The following is a 22,383-nucleotide window of genomic DNA, read 5'->3' on the forward strand; positions in this document are numbered from 1 at the left end:
AAAAAGAAGTTCAAAGGGGCTGAAGCCCACTCCTTTCTGGGGTACCTCCCTGTAGGCAAAAAGGAGGCATGGTAGAAGGATATCCCATCTCCTGCGGAGTTTTTCAGGGAGACCCATAATCATGCCTTTGAGAGTTTTATTAAATCTCTCCACCAGTCCATTTGTTTGTGGATGATAGGGTGCTGTGAACTTGTAAGTTACACCACACTCCTTCCACATGGCCTTTAAGTATGCAGACATGAAATTGCTTCCCCTGTCTGATACTACTTCCTTTGGGAAGCCCACCCTAGAAAATATTCCCAGGAGGGCCTTTGCCACTGCAGGTGCTGTAGTGGTCCTTAAAGGAATTGCTTCAGGGTATCTTGTGGCATGGTCCACTACCACCAAGATAAACCTATTGCCTGAAGCAGTAGGAGGGTCAAGGGGGCCAACTATGTCAACCCCTACCCTTTCAAAGGGAACCCCAACCACAGGCAGTGGAATAAGGGGTGCCTTTGGGGTGCCACCTGTCTTGCCACTGGCTTGACAGGTTTCACAGGACTTACAAAAATCTTTTGTGTCCTCAGACATCCTAGGCCAATGTAACAAGGGAACAAGTCTGTCCCAAGTTTTCATTTATCCCAGATGCCCAGCTAGGGGAATGTCGTGGGCAAGAGTTAGGAGGAACTTTCTGTACTCCTGAGGAATCACTAATCTCCTGGCAGCTCCAGGTTTAGGATCCCTATGCTCAGTGTACAAGAGGTTGTCCTCCCAGTAAACTCTGTGAGAGTCACTGACATCCCCATTAGCCTGTTTGACAGCTTGCTGTCTTAGACCCTCTAGAGTGGGACAGGTTTGCTGTGCCAAACTCAGCTCCTCCCTGGCAGGTCCCCCTTCACCCAAAAGCTCAGCAGTGTCTGCTTGAAGCTCCTCTGGTGTAGGTTCTGCACAGGGAGGGAATTCTTCTTCCTCAGGAGTAGAATCCACTGTAGAGGGAGGGATAGTAGGAAGTGGTTTGCTTCTACTAGCCCTAGCTTTAGGGAGCACTTGGTCCATTGTTCCAGGATCCAAGCTTCCCTGTCCTTTTTGCTTTTTGGCCTGAGCCCTTGTCAAAGCAAAAATATGCCCTGGGATGCCCAGCATTGCTGCATGGGCCTCCAACTCCACATCTGACCAAGCTGATGTCTCCAAATCATTCCCTAATAGACAGTCTACAGGTAAATCTGAAGCTACCACAACTTTCTTTGGACCAGTAACCCCCCCCCCAGTTGAGATTAACAACAGCCATGGGGTGGCTTAGTGTGTTGTTGTGAGCATCGGTTACTTGGTACTGGTGACCAAGTAGGTGTTGTTCAGGGTGGACCAGTTTCTCTATGACCATAGTCACACTGGCTCCAGTGTCCCTGTAGGCCTGAACCTCAACACCATTTATTAGGGGTAGCTGCTTGTACTTATCCATATTAAGGGGACAAGCAACTAAGGTGGCTAAATCAATAGCCCCCTCAGAGACTAACACAGCCTCTGTGGCCTCCCTAACAAGGCCAACCCCAACTAAGTTACCAATAGTGAGCCCAGCTACTCCCTTGGATTGGCTATTAGTAGGTTTGCTCCCACCACCACTGCTATTAGTAGGGACACTAGGGGTAGCAGTAGGGGTTGTAGTGGTAGGAGGCTTGGTGCTTTTCTTTGGACAACTGGGATCTGTTGTCCAATGGCCTTTTACTTTACATAAATAGCACCATGGTTTCTTTTCTTTGTTTTGATTAAAGGAGGATTTGGGCCCACCAGAGTGTTTTTGTGGGCCTGATGAAGACTCATTTTTAGATTTGTCCCCACCCTTGTCAGAAGACTTACCATCCTTATTTTTGTTGCCATCTTTGTCACCCCCTGTATGAACTTTTCTGTTCACCCTTGTTCTGACCCATTTGTCTGCCTTCTTTCCCAATTCTTAGGGAGAGGTCAGATCAGAGTCCACCAAGTACTGGTGCAACAAATCAGACACACAATTATTAAGAATATGCTCTCTTAGGATCAAGTTATACAGGCTGTCATAATCAGTAACTTTACTGCCATGTAACCGCCCCTCCAAGGCCTTCACTGAATGGTCAATGAAATCAACCCAGTCTTGTGAAGACTCCTTTTTGGTCTCTCTGAACTTTATCCTGTACTGTTCAGTGGTTAAGCCATAACCATCCAGGAGTGCATTCTTAAGAACTTTGTAATCATTAGCTTCATTTTATTTTACAGTAAGGAGCCTATCCCTACCTTTTCCACTAAATGATAGCCATAGGATAGCAGCCCACTGCCTTTGAGGGACATCCTGTACAACACAGGCCCTCTCAAGTGCAGCAAACCACTTGTTAATGTCATCCCCCTCCTTATAAGGGGGAACTATCTTATGCAGATTCTTGGAATCATGCTCTTTTGCAGGATGACTATGGGGAATACTGCTGCTGCCACCATGGGTTTCTAAACCCAGTTTCTGTCTCTCCTTCTCTACTTCTAAAGTCTGTCTATCCAAATCCAGCTGTTGCTTCTTGAGCTTCAGTCTGGTTTGTTCCACTCTCAATCTATTGAGCTCCCTTTCTAACAATCTGTCATCAGGGTGGGTGGGAGGGACATGCCTTGAAACAGAAGTATGGTGAGAATGGACAGAAGGAGACCTGTCCCTTACAGAGGGCACCCTAACAGCTTGGCTCACAGAAACATCAGTACCACTGTGGTGTGAGTAAATGCTTTTGCTATGATGTGAGACAACACTATTTGTATGGTGTGGCTCTTCATCATTACCAACTATGCTAGACTGTCTAGGAATGGGCAGGCTAGGAAGTTTCTTTCCTGAATCTTTTCCTGGGGGAGTCCCTGGATCAGATTGGGAACCATTAGCTACTTTTTCAACAGATGGGGCACTTTCAGCCTTATCCTGTTCTCTAAGCATGTTAAGTAACAATTCCAAGGAAGGATTCTTCCCTACACTCAAACCTCTCTCTATGCAGAGACTCCTTGCTCCTTTCCAGCTGAGGTGATCATATGCAAGTTTGGACAGATCAACATTTTGGCCTGTGCCAGACATTTTTAGAGAGAGTTAAAGTGATAGAAAAAGAGAAAAAAGTTTGTCAGAGCTTTTAGAAAGACAGAAAAAAACTTTTTAAACTTTTTAGAAAGTTAGAAGTACTTTTCAGCACTTAGAAAAGAGTGAAAAGAGGAAATGCAAAACTTTTTGGCTATGTGTATATACACTGACCTTGTTTTGTATATTTTTCTCTTATGAAAAGTACAATGACAAGAGTGGTAAGTAGTCTCAAAGCACTTATCCCACCGCTCCACAACCAATGTAGGAGGCTGGACTGGCTTGTAGTGAGTACCAAGGGGTACTTGCACCTTGCACCAGGCCCAGTTATCCCTTATTAGTGTATAGGGTGTCTAGCAGCTTAGGCTGATAGATAATGGTAGCTTAGCAGAGCAGCTTAGGCTGAACTAGGAGACGTGTGAAGCTACTACAGTACCACTTAGTGTCATATGCACAATATCATAAGAAAACACAATACACAGTTATACTAAAAATAAAGGTACTTTATTTTTATGACAATATGCCAAAGTATCTTAGAGTGTACCCTCAGTGAGAAGATAGGAAATATACACAAGATATATATACACAATAGCAAAAATATGCAGTATAGTCTTAGAAAACAGTGCAAACAATGTATAGTTACAATAGGATGCAATGGGGACACATAGGGATAGGGGCAACACAAACCATATACTCCAAAAGTGGAGTGCGAACCACGAATGGACCCCAAACCTATGTGACCTTGTAGAGGGTCGCTGGGACTATTAGAAAATAGTGAGAGTTAGAAAAATAACCCTCCCCAAGACCCTGAAAAGTGAGTGCAAAGTGCACTAAAGTTCCCCTAAGGACAAAGAAGTCGTGTTAGAGGAATAATGCAGGAAAGACACAAACCAACAATGCAACAACTGTGGATTTCCAATCTAGGGTACCTGTGGAATAAGGGGACCAAGTCCAAAAGTCACAAGCAAGTCGGAGATGGGCAGATGCCCAGGAAATGCCAGCTGCGGGTGCAAAGAAGCTTCTACTGGACAGAAGAAGCTGCGGTTTCTGCAGGAACGCAAAGGGCTAGAGACTTCCCCTTTGGAGGACGGATCCCTCTCGCCTTGTAGAGTTGTGCAAAAGTGTTTTCCCGCCGAAATAACGCCAACAAGCCTTGCTAGCTGCAAATCATGCGGTTAGCGTTTTTGGTTGCTGCTGTGGCCCAGGAGGGACCAGGAGGTCGCAAATTGGACCAGGAGATAGAGGGGACGCCGAGCAAGAAAAGGAGCTCTCTTAGCAGCAGGTAGCACCCGGAGAAGTGCCAGAAACAGGCACTACGAGGATGCGTGAAACGGTGCTCACCCGAAGTCGCACAAAGAAGTCCCACGTCGCCGGAGAACAACTTAGGAGGTCGTGCAATGCAGGTTAGAGTGCCGTGGACCCAGGCTGGACTGTGCACAAAGGATTTCCGCCGGAAGTGCACGGAGGCCGGAGTAGCTGCAAAAGTCGCGGTTCCCAGCAATGCAGTCTAGCAAGGTGAGGCAAGGACTTACCTCCACCAAACTTGGACTGAAGAGTCACTGGACTGTGGGGGCCACTTGGACAGAGTTGCTGGATTCGAGGGACCTCGCTCGTCGTGCTGAGAGGAGACCCAAGGGACCGGTAATGCAGCTTTTTGGTGCCTGCGGTTGCAGGGGGAAGATTCCGTCGACCCACGGGAGATTTCTTCGGAGCTTCTAGTGCAGAGAGGAGGCAGACTACCCCCACAGCATGCACCACCAGGAAAACAGTCGAGAAGGCGGCAGGATCAGCGTTACAGAGTTGCAGTAGTCGTCTTTGCTACTATGTTGCAGTTTTGCAGGCTTCCAGCGCGGTCAGCAGTCGATTCCTTGGCAGAAGGTGAAGAGAGAGATGCAGAGGAACTCGGCTGAGCTCTTGCATTCGTTATCTAAAGTTTCCCCAGAGACAGTGACCCTAAATAGCCAGAAAAGAGGGTTTGGCTACTTAGGAGAGAGGATAGGCTAGCAACACCTGAAGGAGCCTATCACAAGGAGTCTCTGACGTCACCTGGTGGCACTGGCCACTCAGAGCAGTCCAGTGTGCCAGCAGCACCTCTGTTTCCAAGATGGCAGAGGTCTGGAGCACACTGGAGGAGCTCTGGGCACCTCCCAGGGGAGGTGCAGGTCAGGGGAGTGGTCACTCCCCTTTCCTTTGTCCAGTTTCACGCCAGAGCAGGGCTAAGGGGTCCCCTGAACCGGTGTAAACTGGCTTATGCAGAATTGGGCACATCTGTGCCCAACAAAGCATTTCCAGAGGCTGGGGGAGGCTACTCCTCCCCTGCCTTCACACCATTTTCCAAAGGGAGAGGGTGTCACACCCTCTCTCAGAGGAAGTTCTTTGTTCTGCCATCCTGGGCCAGGCCTGGCTGGACCCCAGGAGGGCAGATGCCTGTCTGAGGGGTTGGCAGCAGCAGCAGCTGCAGTGAAACCCCAGGAAGGGCAGTTTGGCAGTACCAGGGTCTGTGCTACAGACCACTGGGATCATGGGATTGTGCCAACTATGCCAGGATGGCATAGAGGGGGCAATTCCATGATCATAGACATGTTACATGGCCATATTCGGAGTTACCATTGTGAAGCTACATATAGGTAGTGACCTATATGTAGTGCACGCGTGTAATGGTGTCCCCGCACTCACAAAGTTCAGGGAATTGGCTCTGAACAATGTGGGGGCACCTTGGCTAGTGCCAGGGTGCCCTCACACTAAGTAACTTTGCACCTAACCTTTACCAGGTAAAGGTTAGACATATAGGTGACTTATAAGTTACTTAAGTGCAGTGTAAAATGGCTGTGAAATAACGTGGACGTTATTTCACTCAGGCTGCAGTGGCAGGCCTGTGTAAGAATTGTCAGAGCTCCCTATGGGTGGCAAAAGAAATGCTGCAGCCCAGAGGGATCTCCTGGAACCCCAATACCCTGGGTACCTCAGTACCATATACTAGGGAATTATAAGGGTGTTCCAGTAAGCCAATGTAAATTGGTAAAATGGTCACTAGCCTGTTAGTGACAATTTGGAAAGAAATGAGAGAGCATAACCACTGAGGTTCTGATTAGCAGAGCCTCAGTGAGACAGTTAGTCACTACACAGGTAACACCTTCAGGCACACTTATGAGCACTGGGGCCCTGGGTTACCAGGGTCCCAGTGACACATACAACTAAAACAACATATATACAGTGAAAAATGGGGGTAACATGCCAGGCAAGATGGTACTTTCCTACAGTAATGTGTAGCAAATATTGTATAAATCAGGGCCACTGTATATTTAACTTGCATTCCACCTGTCCCCAAACATTGCATGCAGCATGTCAACAAATCTGCTACTGTCACTACAGAGCATTTAAATGTGCACATTAGTCTGATTTGTACTCCCCAACAGGGCCACCAATCACCACACCCAGGTGGTCCCGCAGGTCTTGCTCTCTGGCAACAAGGTCAGCTCAGCGATGCTTGATTTGGTGGTCGTTGGGCTGGGTGTTGAATATTCTCTTCAGATGGAACAGCACCCTGGACCACCTGATCCTCTTCGCCTCTATGTGATACCCCTGTGTCACCCTGCCACCAGCCTCTAACATCAGGGGGAGGAAGTGGCACACCAGCCAAATGAAAGCCCCCAGCTCCTCCTCACCCATTCTCCCCAGACGTGGCCTTCCCAACATGACAAAAATAATAGGGATAGGAAAGGGTAAAGAGGAAAATACAGGGAAAGGAGGGAGGAAAATGAAACTTAAATAACCCACAAAAAGCCCAACAATACCCACTGCACACTCCCAAAAGTACAACGACAAAATCAGACACAAAAAAAAGACAAATACACACTTACACGGATTCACTGAGACAATTACAAAAACAACAGAAGACAATTGGAATGGCACACAGGAGACAAAAGCACAATTTGGACAGACAACACTCTCAGCACAGCCACACAGTCTAGAAGAATCACCGACTGCAAAGTGAAAGTACACCCACTGAACCATTTCTGTAAATAGGATATCCTATTACATCACCTCTTGTCTCAAATGCTGTGTGCGTTTATATTCTGATGCGTGAAAATTGTATGACGCTTACGGGCTTTGCGTCAAAAAGTTTTTTACACAAACGCTTAGAAATTCACCCGCATTCAAAGATCAATATATTTTTCATGGATAACCAATTTCAGGGGATGCACTGTTGAAATTATCGCTAGGGACCAATGGATGTATAATGGCTTTGAGCGTCATTTTTCAACGCATATCTGGCAAAATTTGACGCATATGCGTCTTTTTTGACACGTTTACGTAAAGAAAAATCTGTCTGTAACTGTGTTTGTGTCATTTTTCTCCTTTTTAACGTACATGAAAGCTGTAACTATACAGAGATAGGCTGTTAGGGCCTGCTGTGTGTGTTCTAGTGTTTGGGCACATTTGGCAGACCACACTACTGCGGACCATAATACTCATGTTGTTGTGCCGGATTAGCACTCTTAACTGACCCAACAGCAACCCAAACATTTGGAATAAAAATTGGTGTTCCCTAGTTTGAGCAGGTGGTGCGTCAATAGAGGATAGCAAGGCTACGCAACTTAATACATTCACTCATGGCCTGTGTGTATATGTCTGTGAATTGGCTATTTCAATTGTTGTTGGTCCTCTTTGTGAACGTCACAAGATGTTTTTTTTTAATAATGTGCTTGTTTGCATGTGTTGCAAATGTAGATAACCATCAGATGCCATTCATTGTGGTACATCAGTCAGGATATGTGTTTGTCAGACCCGTAGCGTCTAATGCTGTGTGAACTTCCCTGACTTTGGAGACAAAACATCTCCCATGACAAATTATGCACAGGATAGCTAGAGGACGGTTGTTAATGGCAATGTTACAAGGCTAAGCCATCACATGTACTGGAATGTTGGATACCACTTCCTGGTCACTTGTTTGTATACTACCCATGAGTCAGGCATTTTATACATGCTAGGTAGGTACAGTATTTGTGACACAGAGTCCCCAAACCAATCCAAAAATGTTATGTTACACCACAGTTTGAGTCATATCAATGACCTATGTTTCTCCTGTGGCAGTGGAGGACCAGCAGACAACGCTGCATGTGTTCACATATTTCCAGTGGTTCAGTGCACAAAGGTGTCCAGTTCAAGTTTGTGGCCATGTGTATCCTGTGTCAGTATTGGCATCCATGTTGTCACAGTTACGTGCAGGTCTAGTCATGAGTCTGTGAAGCCATTCCCTGCATTAACAGAGTATCCTTCAAAGCAGAATTGACCTAAAGCCAAAGATAAATTGACGACACACATGGGGATAGTCCAGCTATGGCACTGGAGAACTTTTATAAGGCTGACAACAGGGCAACCTTGGTGTCCTCAAAAAGTTTATGGATCAGTAATAGGAAACAGGCAGGTTTCATCACCACATTTGTACACAGGGTGGCCTCTAAAATTCTCACTGCAACAGGGAACATCAGTGCCTCTGTGCTGATTAAGCTCACAGCTAGTCACCACGGAAGCACCATCAATAGGTTGCAGCCAATGTGAATCTGTGTGTGGACCGTCAGGGCACAAACATATTTTGCCCTTTCATGCACATTAGCAAACATTATTTGTTGTGCTGGAGGCACCGTACCAAATTCATGCATACAGCCATAGTACACTGTCACTGTAACTCATGAATACATGAAACCCAGAAAAGGGATGGGGGCTGGATTAGGCAATTTGAATACATGCCCCAGACCATAATACGATAAGTAAACTGATTACCCTATACTATCTATTTGAGGATTCATCATAGACCTACCAGACACAATACCCCAGGAGGAAAGAGAGGGCATGGAAAACAACTATGAGACAAATGTAGCCACAGGAAACCTCTATGGTTAACCCAAAGACAGGAACCATTCAGGCTAACAGGATGCAGGCTTTGTCAGGAACAAACATGAACAAGGCAAATACACAGTGAGCAGACTCTGACTGGGAAAAGCTGGAACAACACTGTGGGAACTAAAAACTGGATTTGTGCTGTGGGCTGCAACGTTACACAATCTCCCAAGGGCTCTGTTACACAAGGGATTTATACAGCAATGCACAACAAGGATATTCAGAAAAATGGCAGCTTCTAAGGAGTTCCAGGCAGCAGCAATGGCAGTGCAGGTTCAAATGGCTGGTCTGCATGGAAGTGCTCACAGGTGTGTGCAGCTTCAGTCTCTCACAAGTCCTGTAGTTGAGAATCAAGTTCAAAGGGCCAACTGGACCTTTCACATGGGAAGCAATAGACAGCTGATTACAGGTCCTACTGACTACCAGGCATGAAGCCCATGCAGACTGATGAACTATGACTATGGCATGCCATACTGAAGAGGGAAGCACACAGGAGTCAGAATGGGAGTTTGGGTGTGTGTAGATGAAGGTTATAAGGGTACAGAATGTCCATTTGCAGGGCCCCCTAGAAAAGGGTGGACAGAGCCTGAAAACATGGCAGTGGCAGGACTTATTACCTGGGATGGACTGCGGAGGGCATGTCTTGTGAGCAATGCTTGTCATACCTGGGGCACTCGTGCTATCCATTTTCAGCGTAGTTGGACTCCTTGTCACACATGCTCCTTGCAAAGATAGCTTATGTCACACTTAATGCTGTCAAGGGTCTGGTCATACATTCCTGTTACCAATGCAATAGCACATCCACTGCCTCATGTATGAAACACTTTTTTACCTTATGATTGATGGTGTCTTAGTTGTGTGTTATGTGCTGCAATGAACCATGCTGGCAACAAGGATGTGTGTCATAGCTGTCGTCCTCTGATATTGCCCTTCACATGTGAAATAGACAGGACATATGTCATTTCCATTGTGTGTGATGGGTGTACATTCATACCCATCAAATGTGATGTTGCTTTTTCAGTATCCTAATCTGTATTTCTGCAATGCTCCATTAGGCTAAACTCTGATTATGATTCCTAGGGATCATGTGATACATACAAAATTACCCAGAACATGATTGAGTTATGAAGTGAGGTGTTTAATGACATATGGTAAGAAAGTGGTGATGGTGACCATAGTTTGAAGAAGTTTTGTACAATGTGTTGTCTCCGACGCAATCCTGCTGCAGTGTTTGGAGGGTCCCCCTCATATTGACAAACAGCATCCTCCTCTTCCTCCTCTTCAGACATTTGTGGGTCTGGTTCATAGAGGGGAATGTTCCTCCTTACACAAATGTTGTGCAGGATGGCACAGGTCAAAATGATCTTGCAGACCATTTCAGGTGTATATAAGAGGCTACCTCCGGTGATGTCAAGGCACCTGAATCTTGACTTCAGGATGCCAAAGTTCCTTTCTACTATGGTGTGTGTCCTCTGATGTGCCTCATTATAGGCACGCTCTGATGCTGTGCTTGGGTTGGCAAATGGGGTCATGATCCATGGCTGGATCCCATAACCCTGATCAGCTGCAAGAGAAAATGAGTGTAGATATTTGGATGTTGCTTGCACCTTGATTATCACTTTGCATGGCAGTTGTTATCTTGTGTTGTCTGTAACTCATCTATGTTTTTGTTATTGTGTCGAATCCTAGGCTTCTAGGATGTTCTTTCAGCATTGGGTTGTTTATTTATCTAAACTGGTGTTATGCTGATTGACCTGATATCAGTGGTATATTTGTAAACTTGCAGTTCATTGTGTATCTCCCATGCATTATGTCATGTGAATGAAGTGTCCATGTGCCTTCACTGGAGGTGATATGATACTTCCACACACAGAATCAATTCCACTGTGGTGGTAACACGGCTGCACTATATGGCCTGAACATCCCATCCAATTCAACATATGTAATAGCATGTGAAAAACATAGTGAGGCCCTTTGATTTGGCTAGGTGACAATGTACAACACATCTCCACAAGTTTGCGGCACTGAAGTGTTCACAATTGACAATGTACAAATATCCCATGTGGGACAAGTTCTATGCAAACCTATATCTGTGCTCTCACCGAGTTGTGCAAACATGTACCTACACTGCTGAACCTGGTCCAGGTAAGCTGGCTAACTTGGTTGTGGGGGTGAAGGTTTAAGTGTCATAAGGTCCATGTGCCTGCCGTCTGTTGTGTATATGTGTAATTGTCTCAATCCGTATGTGTAGCAATGTGCACTTTGCAATATTGTCACATCAATATATGTTCTTTGCACAGTTCAATTCCTTACTGGTAGTGGGGAATGTCACCCCAGGAGTGATATGAGATGTTGGTACTGCCTCAATGTTTCCATGTCCCCTTCATTAGAGTCAGCATCATCATGCTATGTGTCTCATGGTGTTTGAGCTGCAACGAAACACATTACACACCCCTGACACAGTACGTATTGCTTGGAAGGGTGTGTGATTGAGTGTTATTGATGTGGTATTGTAAGATTCATCTTCCAAGTTGTACTGCTAGTGAAGGCCATGTCATTGTCACTGTGTGGTTTTTAATTGGTCCCTTGTGGCTCTGGCGTGGCATCTGTTGTTATTTGCATCTGTCATTTGTCCATAGGTGTGTATCCCATTGAGTCAGGATTTCAAACATGACTAGCAATGTCACAACCTCAGTGTCTTCCTGGCCACGTGTCCATGTAGTGGTGTATGTGTTTGTATGTTCTTCAGGGTTGCTGTGCAGTGTGTATATAACTAGGTTTCTGTACTTACCAACAAGTAGGCCATTTCCATATCGTCCACCCTGGAAGTGCTGATTGATGGTGCAGTGGCGGAAGATGAATGAATCATGTACACTCCCAGGATACTTTGCCACGGTGTTGGTGATCAATCCCCGGTGATCCACAATGGCTTGCACATTGATGGAGTGTGTGTGCTTCCTGTTGTGGTATAGGTGCTCGGTTGCAGCAGATGGCACAATCCGTACATGTGTGCAGTCAATGGCACCAGGCATGTGTGGGAAGCCATGAATTTGATAAAAGCCCTGTTTGGTCTCTTGCTGCTTCTGCTGTGTGTTGGGGAAGCTGATGTGATGGGGTGTGAGGGAGATGATGGCATCCAATACCTTGAGTAGGAAGGCAGAGAATGAGAACTGTGAGATCCCGTCAACCAGGGTACCAGTGGTTTGAAATGAATCACTTGCCAAAATGTGGAGGACAGCTAGCAGCTTGGTCTCTGGTGGAATGATGTGGGGTGTCTGCAAGCTGGGTGCCAACTGTGGCTCAATCTGGCGCAGCAGCTGCTGTATGGCTTGCCAGTTTAGTCTGTACCTCTGGATGATGTCATGTTCCCTGATGCCCTGAAGGGTTGTCCTGGCCCGGAATATCCTCTCCTGCCTTCTGCGTTGCCTTTGGGATCCCTGCTGGTGTGGTGGAAGCTGCTGCTGTTGGTCCTGTGCTCTGTGTCTTCGTGCATGCTGGATGAATAGCACCTCCATGTCTTCCTTTTGGAGCTCTGATGTTGCTTCTGTGTGTTTTTTCCTTAAGTACTGGTGTGTTTGCCCCATTTTAACGCCTGCCCTGACCCAGGTGTTAATCTTTGTCGCAAATCGGGCTGTGTGTAATTTTTTAACTCCGCCTCCCAGCCGTCCGGCACTTTTACGTGGTTGGATAAATATGGCGCACAGGTGTTTAAGTCATTTTTTGGATGGGAACGCCTACCTTGCATGTCATTAACGCAAGGCGGTTTCACGCATCCAGATATTGACGCACACGGAGATATTTTGATGTTAGCGGGCCTAGCACCAAAATATAAATATGGTGTTAGAGATGCGCCAAATTTGGGTAAAAAAATGACGCAAATCTGGCGCAAGTAGAGTATAAATGTGCCCTATTGTATTTTGTAACTTTGCGCCGCTTTTGTGTAAAACAATGACGCAAATGTGCAGCTAAAAAAGTATAAATATGGGCCATATTGCCTCAATAAATGAACTCAAAAAGACAAAGGGAGAGAGGGGAGTGGAAAAGAAAGTGTGAGGCAGTACGTAGAGCCAACAAAAAGCATAATATACGTTTTGCAATAATTCTCAACAGAATACATTTGTCAGTTAGGCTTTAATCTCATCTCAAAAATTGACACTGGGGAACAGAAAAATCAGTAAAGTAGATCTATTGAGAAGAGCTTTAAACCTCCTCAGTTTTCTAAATATTCCAGTTCTCTTCCGAGGACACATCCCTGATAGGCAATAAAAAAATATATTTTTTCTGGGTCAGGACAGCAATAGTTGAGGGTGAAAAGGGAATTCCGAAAAAGTGAACATTTTTACTTTGAAGTTCGGATAAGGGCTACAAACCAATTGTAAGGGACGGAGAGAATATCCTATTAGGCTAAAAGCAGCAAAGGCATTTTTGAGATAATTCTTTTGCGGTTTTACGATAACCAACTGATTACCCAAATAGCTATCTACTTTTGTTTGAAAATGAACTAGAAATATTCACCCAGACCCCAATCTTTCTTATTAGCAATTGCAGAGCTAAAACTTAGAAATGTAACATCAGACCTCTATTGCTCTCTGTCCTTGCAATTCCAATCCATTCTTTACCAAGCGGCTGTACATCTTCAACTAAAAGGAATGCTCCCAGTCCCATATGCCAAGAATATCCTGTTGAAGTAAAATTGCATCCACTTACTGGACTGGTTCCAGTATAGATATGGGTATACATTATATCTGTGCCATCCTGAATATTTCATCCAACAGTGCTGTCATTGCTCTTAAGTATACATTTAAGCATCTGTAAATCTTCCTATGCCATATATTTCCTCCTGAAAAATGTATGTGTGATTGTGGTGGAAGACAGGGAAGGTGGTTTCAATCACCACTCAGTCCTGAAGTATACAGGCAGCTAGGCCATGCCACAGTTAGAGGCAAGGCGATTTGGAGTCCTTCAGATGTAAATGCCTCCTTAGAATCAGGGTATCAAAGGATAAAAACCAAGAGACTTTAAAGGTGATCAATTCACCTGCAGGTCATAGGTAGGTGGAGTGGGCAGGTCATATGCATCAACAACTGAGGGACGAGAGAAGTTTGTAGTTGACAGTAAAGGCCAGATTACAGCATGTATGTGCTGAGCCCAAAGTGTCACGGTGGAGATGGAGGAATTGAAAAGATTGTTCTTCAGGCTCTACCTAAACTTTAAGAAATTGTCTTAGGGGTGGATAAAGTAAGGTCCTTACGATAGTTCATGAATAGTGAGAACAAAGCCCTTCCAAATTGTTGACTCTATTTTCAATTGATTCATCATCATTGTTGGATTAAGAGTTTTAATCCAATACTTTTGATACATGTACTACACTGACATCCCTTCAGCTTAACTGAAACATTTGTATCAGTGGTTTACAATGGGCCCTGCCTTTTGCTTGGATGGCATTTGAAGTTTAGAGGCCTATCTCTTAAATAAGAAAAATAAATTGGATACCACTCACATCACGTGGGGCCTCTTACACATAGGGTGTACTTTTTCTGGTTGCTCCAAGGCGCACCTTTAAATAGGTGCACTGTGTGCAAGCAGTGAAGGTACTGCCTATTGCAGTGAAGGTGGTGATCTCAGGGCAGTCACAAACTCCTGTTGCTCTGGGGGCATTGCATTCAAGTGAAATATGGAGTGGCTGCTTTCTGTAATACAGTCCATTCAGTGCTCTTCTTTCTAGAAGTTTGCCACAGCGCTTTTTCTGGTGACTCCTACTGATTCCTGAAAAACAGGTCAATGTTTGTCAGCCAGCAAAAAACAAATAACAATTGTTTATTTGGTAACACATTCTACAAAAGAATCAAAGTTCTGACCAGGCAAACTCTCAATTGCCAGGGCATTTCCAATAAAGGTAGGTAGGGATAACCTTTTATAATAAACAGCTGTTCGTAGGGACATGATGTACTGGGGCATACAGCCTGGTCTACCTCAAAATTCTAATTCCTCTATTCAGAGCCATAGCTGAGACCTGAATACTTCTTCTATTTTTTTTATACTTTTGGGATTGCAGCATAATGTGCTGTGATAGACTGCTGATGCTATCATGTGTCCTGATAAGTGTAAGGAGTCCCTGCTCTGCGGATGGCAGGTCCAGAGGATATTAGTGACTTGATTTAAAAATTGGTGGTAAAAAAAAAGCTTCCATATTCTCCGGAAAAGAAAAAATCTGGACAATTCACTCATGGATTCCTATAAACAATTGAACATTGGAATGTTGGGAGCCATTGAAGACATTGGAGTGCTCCGGGCTTCTAATAGCTGTATTGTGTCTTCATATACTTATTTTAGTCACATTGCATATTAGAATTGGAATGTTATAGACTCAGGCAAGAATGTGATGGTGTGTTATAGAAGGTTGCTGGGGAGTTTGGAACATTCTTGCGACAGATAAAGATCGCTGATTGTTTGATGCAGATGTGTTGGCATATGCATGCTTAACTTATTTGTAAATAAAGAAGACTTACTTCAGTGGTGTGAAGGCTTTATTTACCAGGCTGATGAAAGCCTGGAGCGCCAACATTCCAATGTTTTTCACACAGTAACAGCTCTGAACAAAGGCCTTAGAATTACCAATGGGATTCGAGTCCCCTCAGACTCGATGAGGCCTTTGTTTTATTTATTAGAACATTCTGCCCTCTTGTGGCAGAATGTTCTAATAGCCTTATAACCCTTTGCAGCTGGGCTATACCAGCCATTAAAGTCCCGCTCCCTTGTTACAGTGGACTATAGGGCTATATTAATACTTTCTCTAGAATGCCAAGCATTTTCTTGCTCCCACCCTGTTCTAAACTAAGGAAACCTGAGCCCAGGTTTAGAAACTTCTATGGTGCTTCAAAGTTATTATGTGTTGCCACCCCATGTATACAGACTATTGTTAGAGACTGGGTGTGGGCAGTTTATTCGAGCTTTGGATGATGAATCTTTAACAAAGAAAAAACATGCTTGGTCCTGATATCTTTTACCATGAATAGCTACAAACACTTATTCAGGGCAAAGCACAATTCAAAACTCTGTGAATAATTAATCCTAGTAGTATAATAGAAACAAATATTACTGTCATCGTCATCAGCTAAATGTAACGTCATGGGGGCCATATGACATGATTGAGGTGCACTATCAGAGAGACTCTTTCTCGTCATAGGCAGTTTTACATGAAAATCATCCACCAGGCATAAATAAATAAGCCAGCCAGAAAAAAAAACTTCCCTGTCAATTAGATTGATGATATAATCAAACACTGTAACCAATTTAGGCTTGGAACACTTACAAAATCGCTGTTATAAAAATTTACAAAACAGATGTAGATATGACTCTTCACTAAAATAACTTGAAAATCATTATTGAGTGAGTCAAAAAACAAACCCACCCCCCACTAATGACGTTAACCCATACAGCCAGACCCCTGATGCGCAGCCAATCCTCAAAAGGACCGCAGGAATATAAAAACACTGGTAGCCGTTTATGAAGGGAGGAGTCACATCTCAAGTCTCTTGAAACATATCAGTGTCATACTTCTTGACCAGTGACAACCATTCCGGAAGTAATCATTTGGAGTGTAGTCCTGCTATGTTCTAATTTAAGTTTTGTAACAGTTGGTCCCAAGATGGTTCCACAGTATACTGAATAGGGGAAGCGCTAGTTATTAGAGATTGTGCCTGATAATTGTCTGTTGGTGTAGCGAAAACAGTTTGATCAATGGCTGGTCACTCTACACCCTCAAGCTACACAAGCCACCAAACCTGTTCTCACAAGAAAACGGAGTTAAATAATCAGCTGTTGTGGGCCTAAGTAAGTGCTGGGAACACAGAAAAGGTGCCTTATAAAAAATAGCCAAGTGGGAGAATAGAAATATTCGAACAGTAAAAACTGCTCGACTCCTTAATAGCCAAAACTCTTGCACACCAAGAGTGGGTTTTTAAAATTAACCACAATACAGTCACCCTCACAACTCTTCACCGAATGCCCTACCCAGTTGACCCTCCTTGCCATAATAATGTCAGAAAGGTTATTCAAATTACAATAGTTCCACCTGAACCAGTGGACAATTATATTACGCAGCTGCTCCCAAGTTTCACTTTGACCAGCCTTCAAGGGTGGAACTCCTGTCATAGCAACAACATAGGGAGTCGCTGCTAGTGGTAGATTAAAAAGTTCCTTATTGGGAGCACTATTGTGTGCTGGCACCACAGATGGCAGGTTAACAGACCTTGGTAACTGGTCTGCGTTCATAGTCTTAGGGGCTGAAAGGTCTATGGCTTCACTGTGCTGGGGAATTGTTGAGCCAGGCCTAGGAAGGCAATGCTCGGTTTGATTTAGGGGCTGCCGTGGTAATAGCACTCTGCAAACTTAATTAAAATTGGACCGATTCACAATATTTGAGCAATCACATTTTGGGCTCTTCCCATTAACACTTGAGTGAGAGGCAGTAGGAGCACTTGCTAACCATCGCTTATAAGATCAAGTTTATCCTGCAGCAGCTGTAATTTTCCATCCAAAACTGAGCGCAGCTGGTTCAGCACGTCATCGTAACTTACGGAGGCTGGTGAGGGCTCATCCTGGCATGAAGCCAGTTGGAACTGCGAAGTAACTATCCCTGCAGGACGCGCCCATGTCCACGGTGTCTTCAGATTTGCCTGAGGAGTAGATTGTTGGTTAACGGCTTTATTAATACCGCTTTTCCTCATGATGTTCTTCCTTTTTGTGGCTGGGTCAAGTTGTGCCTGGGCAGAAAGCTGTATAGAAGAAGTACTGGACAGTTCCTGCTCACATGGAATATCTGCATTACCCATCATGAGGACATCCTCGTCCCAGTCCAAACAGATGAGGCTTGTCCTCCACCCAACAGTATTCACACTGAAAGTCCTCCTTTTATTTTTATCATAATAATTATGTTTTAAATATATAACAGCTCCTCCCCTCTGCCTCGTCCTTATGTTACCAAGCGGAGCCAGACAAGGTGCAAGAGGGAGGGAGGGAGGGAATAGAACTGGGACGAGGAGGACCTCTAATCGGGGTAATGAATATTACCGGTAAGTAACGAAACAATAGCACAATTGGGTTTGTATTCCGAGTCCTACAGTTTGAAGCACATAATGATTGCACAGCACTAACCCCCTTATTGCAACCAGAGGAGGTCTGGGGGTCCGCAGAACCAGCTATTAAGTTAGCACATTAATGTGGCCTGGGAAAAGATATCACATCAGTCCCCAATGACAATCTTCTTTCAACTAAAGCAAGTTCTGTAGAGATAATCCCTACTGCTCTATCCAACATACTATCTATATTAGTCTTTAGCCATGTCACTGTATCAGCAGCCAAAGGCACAGTTAAACCTGGAGCCTTCCTTTTCCCATAGTGGCAACAATCGTTAATAAGACCAGAATAGTCATTCACCACTTGCTAGCTGAAGGTCTTTCCGCCGCATGCAGGAAAAAGAAAAACCAAAAGAAAGGGCCCAGCCTCTCCCAGCAGCTGACAGACGCAGACAAGCCCACTCGTGCCCGATCTTTGCCCAGACAAGTGCCTGGACGCATCCCGTGTGCAGCCCGCGCAGCAAGAGCACCGTACTCTTTATATGCTTCCAGGCGTGAGATGCAAGGTGAGGTGGGCGGGCTGCCCCAAAGCAGTCTAGTGCCCGGAGTTCTGCTATCCTGGTCGATATTGCAAAGTAAACACTTGCCGTTCTATCCATGCAGCGGGAGCACCACACTCCTTATATGCCCCAGGCGCCTCCAGGCATGTGACGCAAGGTGAGGTGGGCGGGCTGCCACACAGCAGCCTGGTGCCCGGAGTCCTGCTATCCTGGTCGATATTGCAGAGTAAACACTTGCCGTTCTATCCATGCAGCGGGAGCACCACACTCCTTATATGCCCCAGGCGCCTCCAGGCATGTGACGCAAGGTGAGGTGGAGGGCTGCCACACAGCAGCCTGGTGCCCGGAGTCCTGCTATCCTGGTCGATATTGCAGAGTAAACACTTGCCGTTCTCCCCCAACACTTGCTGCTCTCCCCCCAAAATTACTATATCTTCTGTCACCCCAGACAATATAGCTATCTGTAGTGGGAACACATCCCCTCAATCCTGCAGTTTATGGAGAGGGTACTCTAAGAGTGGAGGACTTTGGGCACATTTTCATAGAAAACCCATGAAGTGAAGATGAATGGTAGGGAGTAGACTGACAGATAGCTTGATTCCTTAATCTTAGATATGGCTGGTGAGCCATCTACCTATTAAACTGTGCAGCAGAGTCCCCAATGGGAGGTTACACCGAAGGTAACGGTGAAGCCTTAGAGATGGTCACAATAGTCACAGGCTGAGCAGGTGGCAGGTGGCACTGTATAAATGCAATATATCGTAATGCAATAACATTCCATCCACTACATCGACCTATCTAATCACTGTATTGAAAAGTAAAGATATAATCCCCTTTATTCCATTTATACTTTCCTCCCACTAAAAGTATGGATAGATTTAGGAATATTCGTGAAGCTAAGAATGGCAAACTTATACACAAAAGCTATCAAGTTCCTAACCTGTAACAATTTTCAACTTTTGAACAATTTATCTGATGTACTTTTCACAGGCAAAATCCAGAACTTGATTTCTAGTGAAGACGTTGGGGCTCTGACAAAGCTTGTGCTGGTGAATGCAATTTATTTCCGAGGAGAATGGAAATATAAATTTCGAACGGAAAACACGAATTTGATGGAGTTTACAGAGAAATATGGTTCTGTAACAAAAATACCAACGATGCATCTTCAGCTGAGAACAAAGATTGGTAATTTTCTAACAGGTTTTAAACATTTTAGTGTAGGTTAATATGCTGCCTCTTAACCACATTTTTAAATTCCTTTTTTAGGGTCCTTTTCAGATAAGAATGTGAGTTATCAGGTTTTGGAATTACCTTACAAAGGAGAGGCGATCAGTTTAATTCTAGTGCTTCCTGCAGAAAGTGTTACCATTGAAGAAATGGAAAAAGTAATTACAGCTGATCTGATAAAAGCCTGTATCTTTGAAATGGAAGAGGAGGACGTGGAAGTGAGCCTTCCAAGGTGGGTCGTAAAGCTTAGTTTAATCTGCTTTGTTCATTTCTCCCTCTTCTTATCTGTGTTCTTAGACAGCCTCAAAATGATATAACTGCTTTTGTAATTCAGAACATTAGGACATAGAAGTCTTTATCGCAGGCCACTGTTTCCTTTAACCATAATAAATTGCAATGATTCTTTTCGCACTTTTTAAAAATATATATTTTTTATTTTTGAAAGCTTACATAGCAGGCGATTATGAGCAAATGCTTGCAGAGTACACATGAAAAAATAATTAAGATCAAAATAAAATTAAATGAAATATATGATAAAATATTTGTAATTATTTATATACTTCTTTTGGACTTGTTTTATTCTTGCTTATTTCTATAATGGGTAGTAATGCATTTTCAGTCATTAGTGTATAGAGGAGAGGATCCGCAATCACAGAGATAGGATAATTAAGGGGGTTTAGTGATGTGTGCTGGTTTGGACGACTGACACAATGACTGCTGACAAGAGGGCTGGTTGCTTCTCATTAATATACCTTAGTTTGGGATTCTTAACCCCAATTTACCTGCTCATCCTTGAATGTCACTTTCTTACGTTCCTGCATTTGAGCAAACCTATCCTGTGTGTCCAGCCCCCAATCTGACCACCCCATGTCATTTGGCTATCGCTCTTCTTCTTGAACACTCTGTTTCATTCAAGTTCACGATGTTTACATTCTGCTACTTGGCAGCCCACAGTTCTTTGGCTTCAATTATATTTAGTATTTACAGGATAAGCTTGGTAGGATCTTAGACCACGAACTCCATCTTGTCTGTTCTTTCCACTTGTGACCCCATTAGGCGTAAGAAGTGAGCATTTGCAGCCTCAGGCTCATTTTTGGCAGTTGTATCATCGTTTGGTATCTCTTTGCTTCATAAGTGTCCTCAGAAGCCACTATGGCCGGCACCTCATCACAGTTTGACTCCTTTAGACTCTCTAAGGCATTCTCTGCAAGAACTGGAGATCTGTAGTGAAGCTGACCTACGCTACTGGTAATCTCTCTTCTGAGCAAAATCCCACCCACTACTGTGAGGCATTTCTGTGGATTCCGTAAGCACTTTCAGCTCAGCCAGGGCCTCACACACTTATTGCCAGATTCTAGGTATGTTTCCCTACACATTTGCATCCATTCCATGCTTTGCCAACATGAATCCATCTCACTGCCCTTCTACACTCTTCTACCAACTCTGCTCACTTTTACATTCCTCCTCTCATCATACCTCATACTGCACCTCTTGGTAATGTATGCTTAATTCCATTGACTTACAAACCCTCACCCTACAGAGACCAGATTTCTCCACCACATCGGCCTGTGTTACACTGTACCAAACATTTCCTTGTCTGCCAAATACATCCTCAAATATGTATCTTCAAACTCATCTCCCTAACCACAGTTAGGAATCATGACATTGAATACGTTAATGGATCGTATGTCTTTTTGGGCTCCCCCCATGCTTGACAAATGCCATTCAATAGAATAGAACGGCTTCCATTGTTATCTGTGATTATCTAGCACCACAGTCCTGTATTCTGTTAACCAGCCAGCAGTCTTGCTATCCCTCCTTTAATTATATTTTTCAAATGAAACACTAAGCTGGGACCAATTCAGCATACAGTCCTGAAATTTCCTGATTGTCCATCTTGACTCTTTAGGTCTCACCCAAAATGTCATAAAAAAGATGTACTTTTTACTGGCTATTGCCCTAATAACAAGAAGCAAAGATGCACTTTAAATAATTTAAGGAGGAAGCAAAGGATAAATATAAGGTGACAGGTTAAGAGAAGGTCTGTGGAAAGCAGAAAGAAGTAGCTAACATGTATGAAACTACACATTTCAATAATGAGACAGGGAAAAGAAGTCTATGGTGAAACCAGTTTCATTGGATAACTTTAAAACACAACAGAGGGTCTTTAGCTTCTGGCGAACTAAAATATCCTCACACACACCAAGAAAAATGAGCTAGATGCTCTTGTGAGTTTTACTTATATACATACTAAAATAAAGAAGTCTGTGTTGGGTACTTTACTTATATGCACATGAGATATACAGTTGGTAAAATGAAGACTTTAGGCCATGCAACAGTACTGAAACAACCATCACATGCATAACAGACACTGCCCTCTTGATGTCAGACTAGGATAATTCTGCCTTTGACACTGTTAACTATCCTACCATAATATATACTCTAATATATTGTGTGGCATTCACTAGCAATGTCCTTTACTTGTTCCACTCATGCCTCTCAACCACCACCACATTGCTGAAAAAGGTACTTCAGAATTCCAGAACTTCCCAGGCTCCTGCTGAGTACA

At 44.1% G+C, this 22,383-nt stretch overlaps 1 protein-coding gene across 2 annotated transcripts in view; it reads left to right on the top strand.

Moving 5' to 3' along the window:
* The window catches only part of SERPINI2 (serpin family I member 2), a 147,960-nt gene that overhangs the window by 65,040 nt on the left and 60,537 nt on the right, over window positions 1-22,383 (top strand). Inside the window, exons 1-3 of one of the 2 annotated variants that reach the window (XM_069215423.1) lie at window positions 18,501-18,593; window positions 19,578-19,772; window positions 19,854-20,046. In XM_069215423.1, the coding sequence (XP_069071524.1) occupies window positions 18,587-18,593; window positions 19,578-19,772; window positions 19,854-20,046 (395 nt within the window). In that variant the 5' untranslated portion in view covers window positions 18,501-18,586. Of the gene's footprint in view, window positions 1-18,500; window positions 18,594-19,577; window positions 19,773-19,853; window positions 20,047-22,383 lie in introns of those variants that run through there. The other variant, XM_069215422.1, reaches the window with a different exon arrangement.

This window comes from Pleurodeles waltl, chromosome 11 (genome assembly GCF_031143425.1).
Source record: "Pleurodeles waltl isolate 20211129_DDA chromosome 11, aPleWal1.hap1.20221129, whole genome shotgun sequence".
Taxonomy (NCBI): Eukaryota; Metazoa; Chordata; class Amphibia; order Caudata; family Salamandridae; genus Pleurodeles; species Pleurodeles waltl.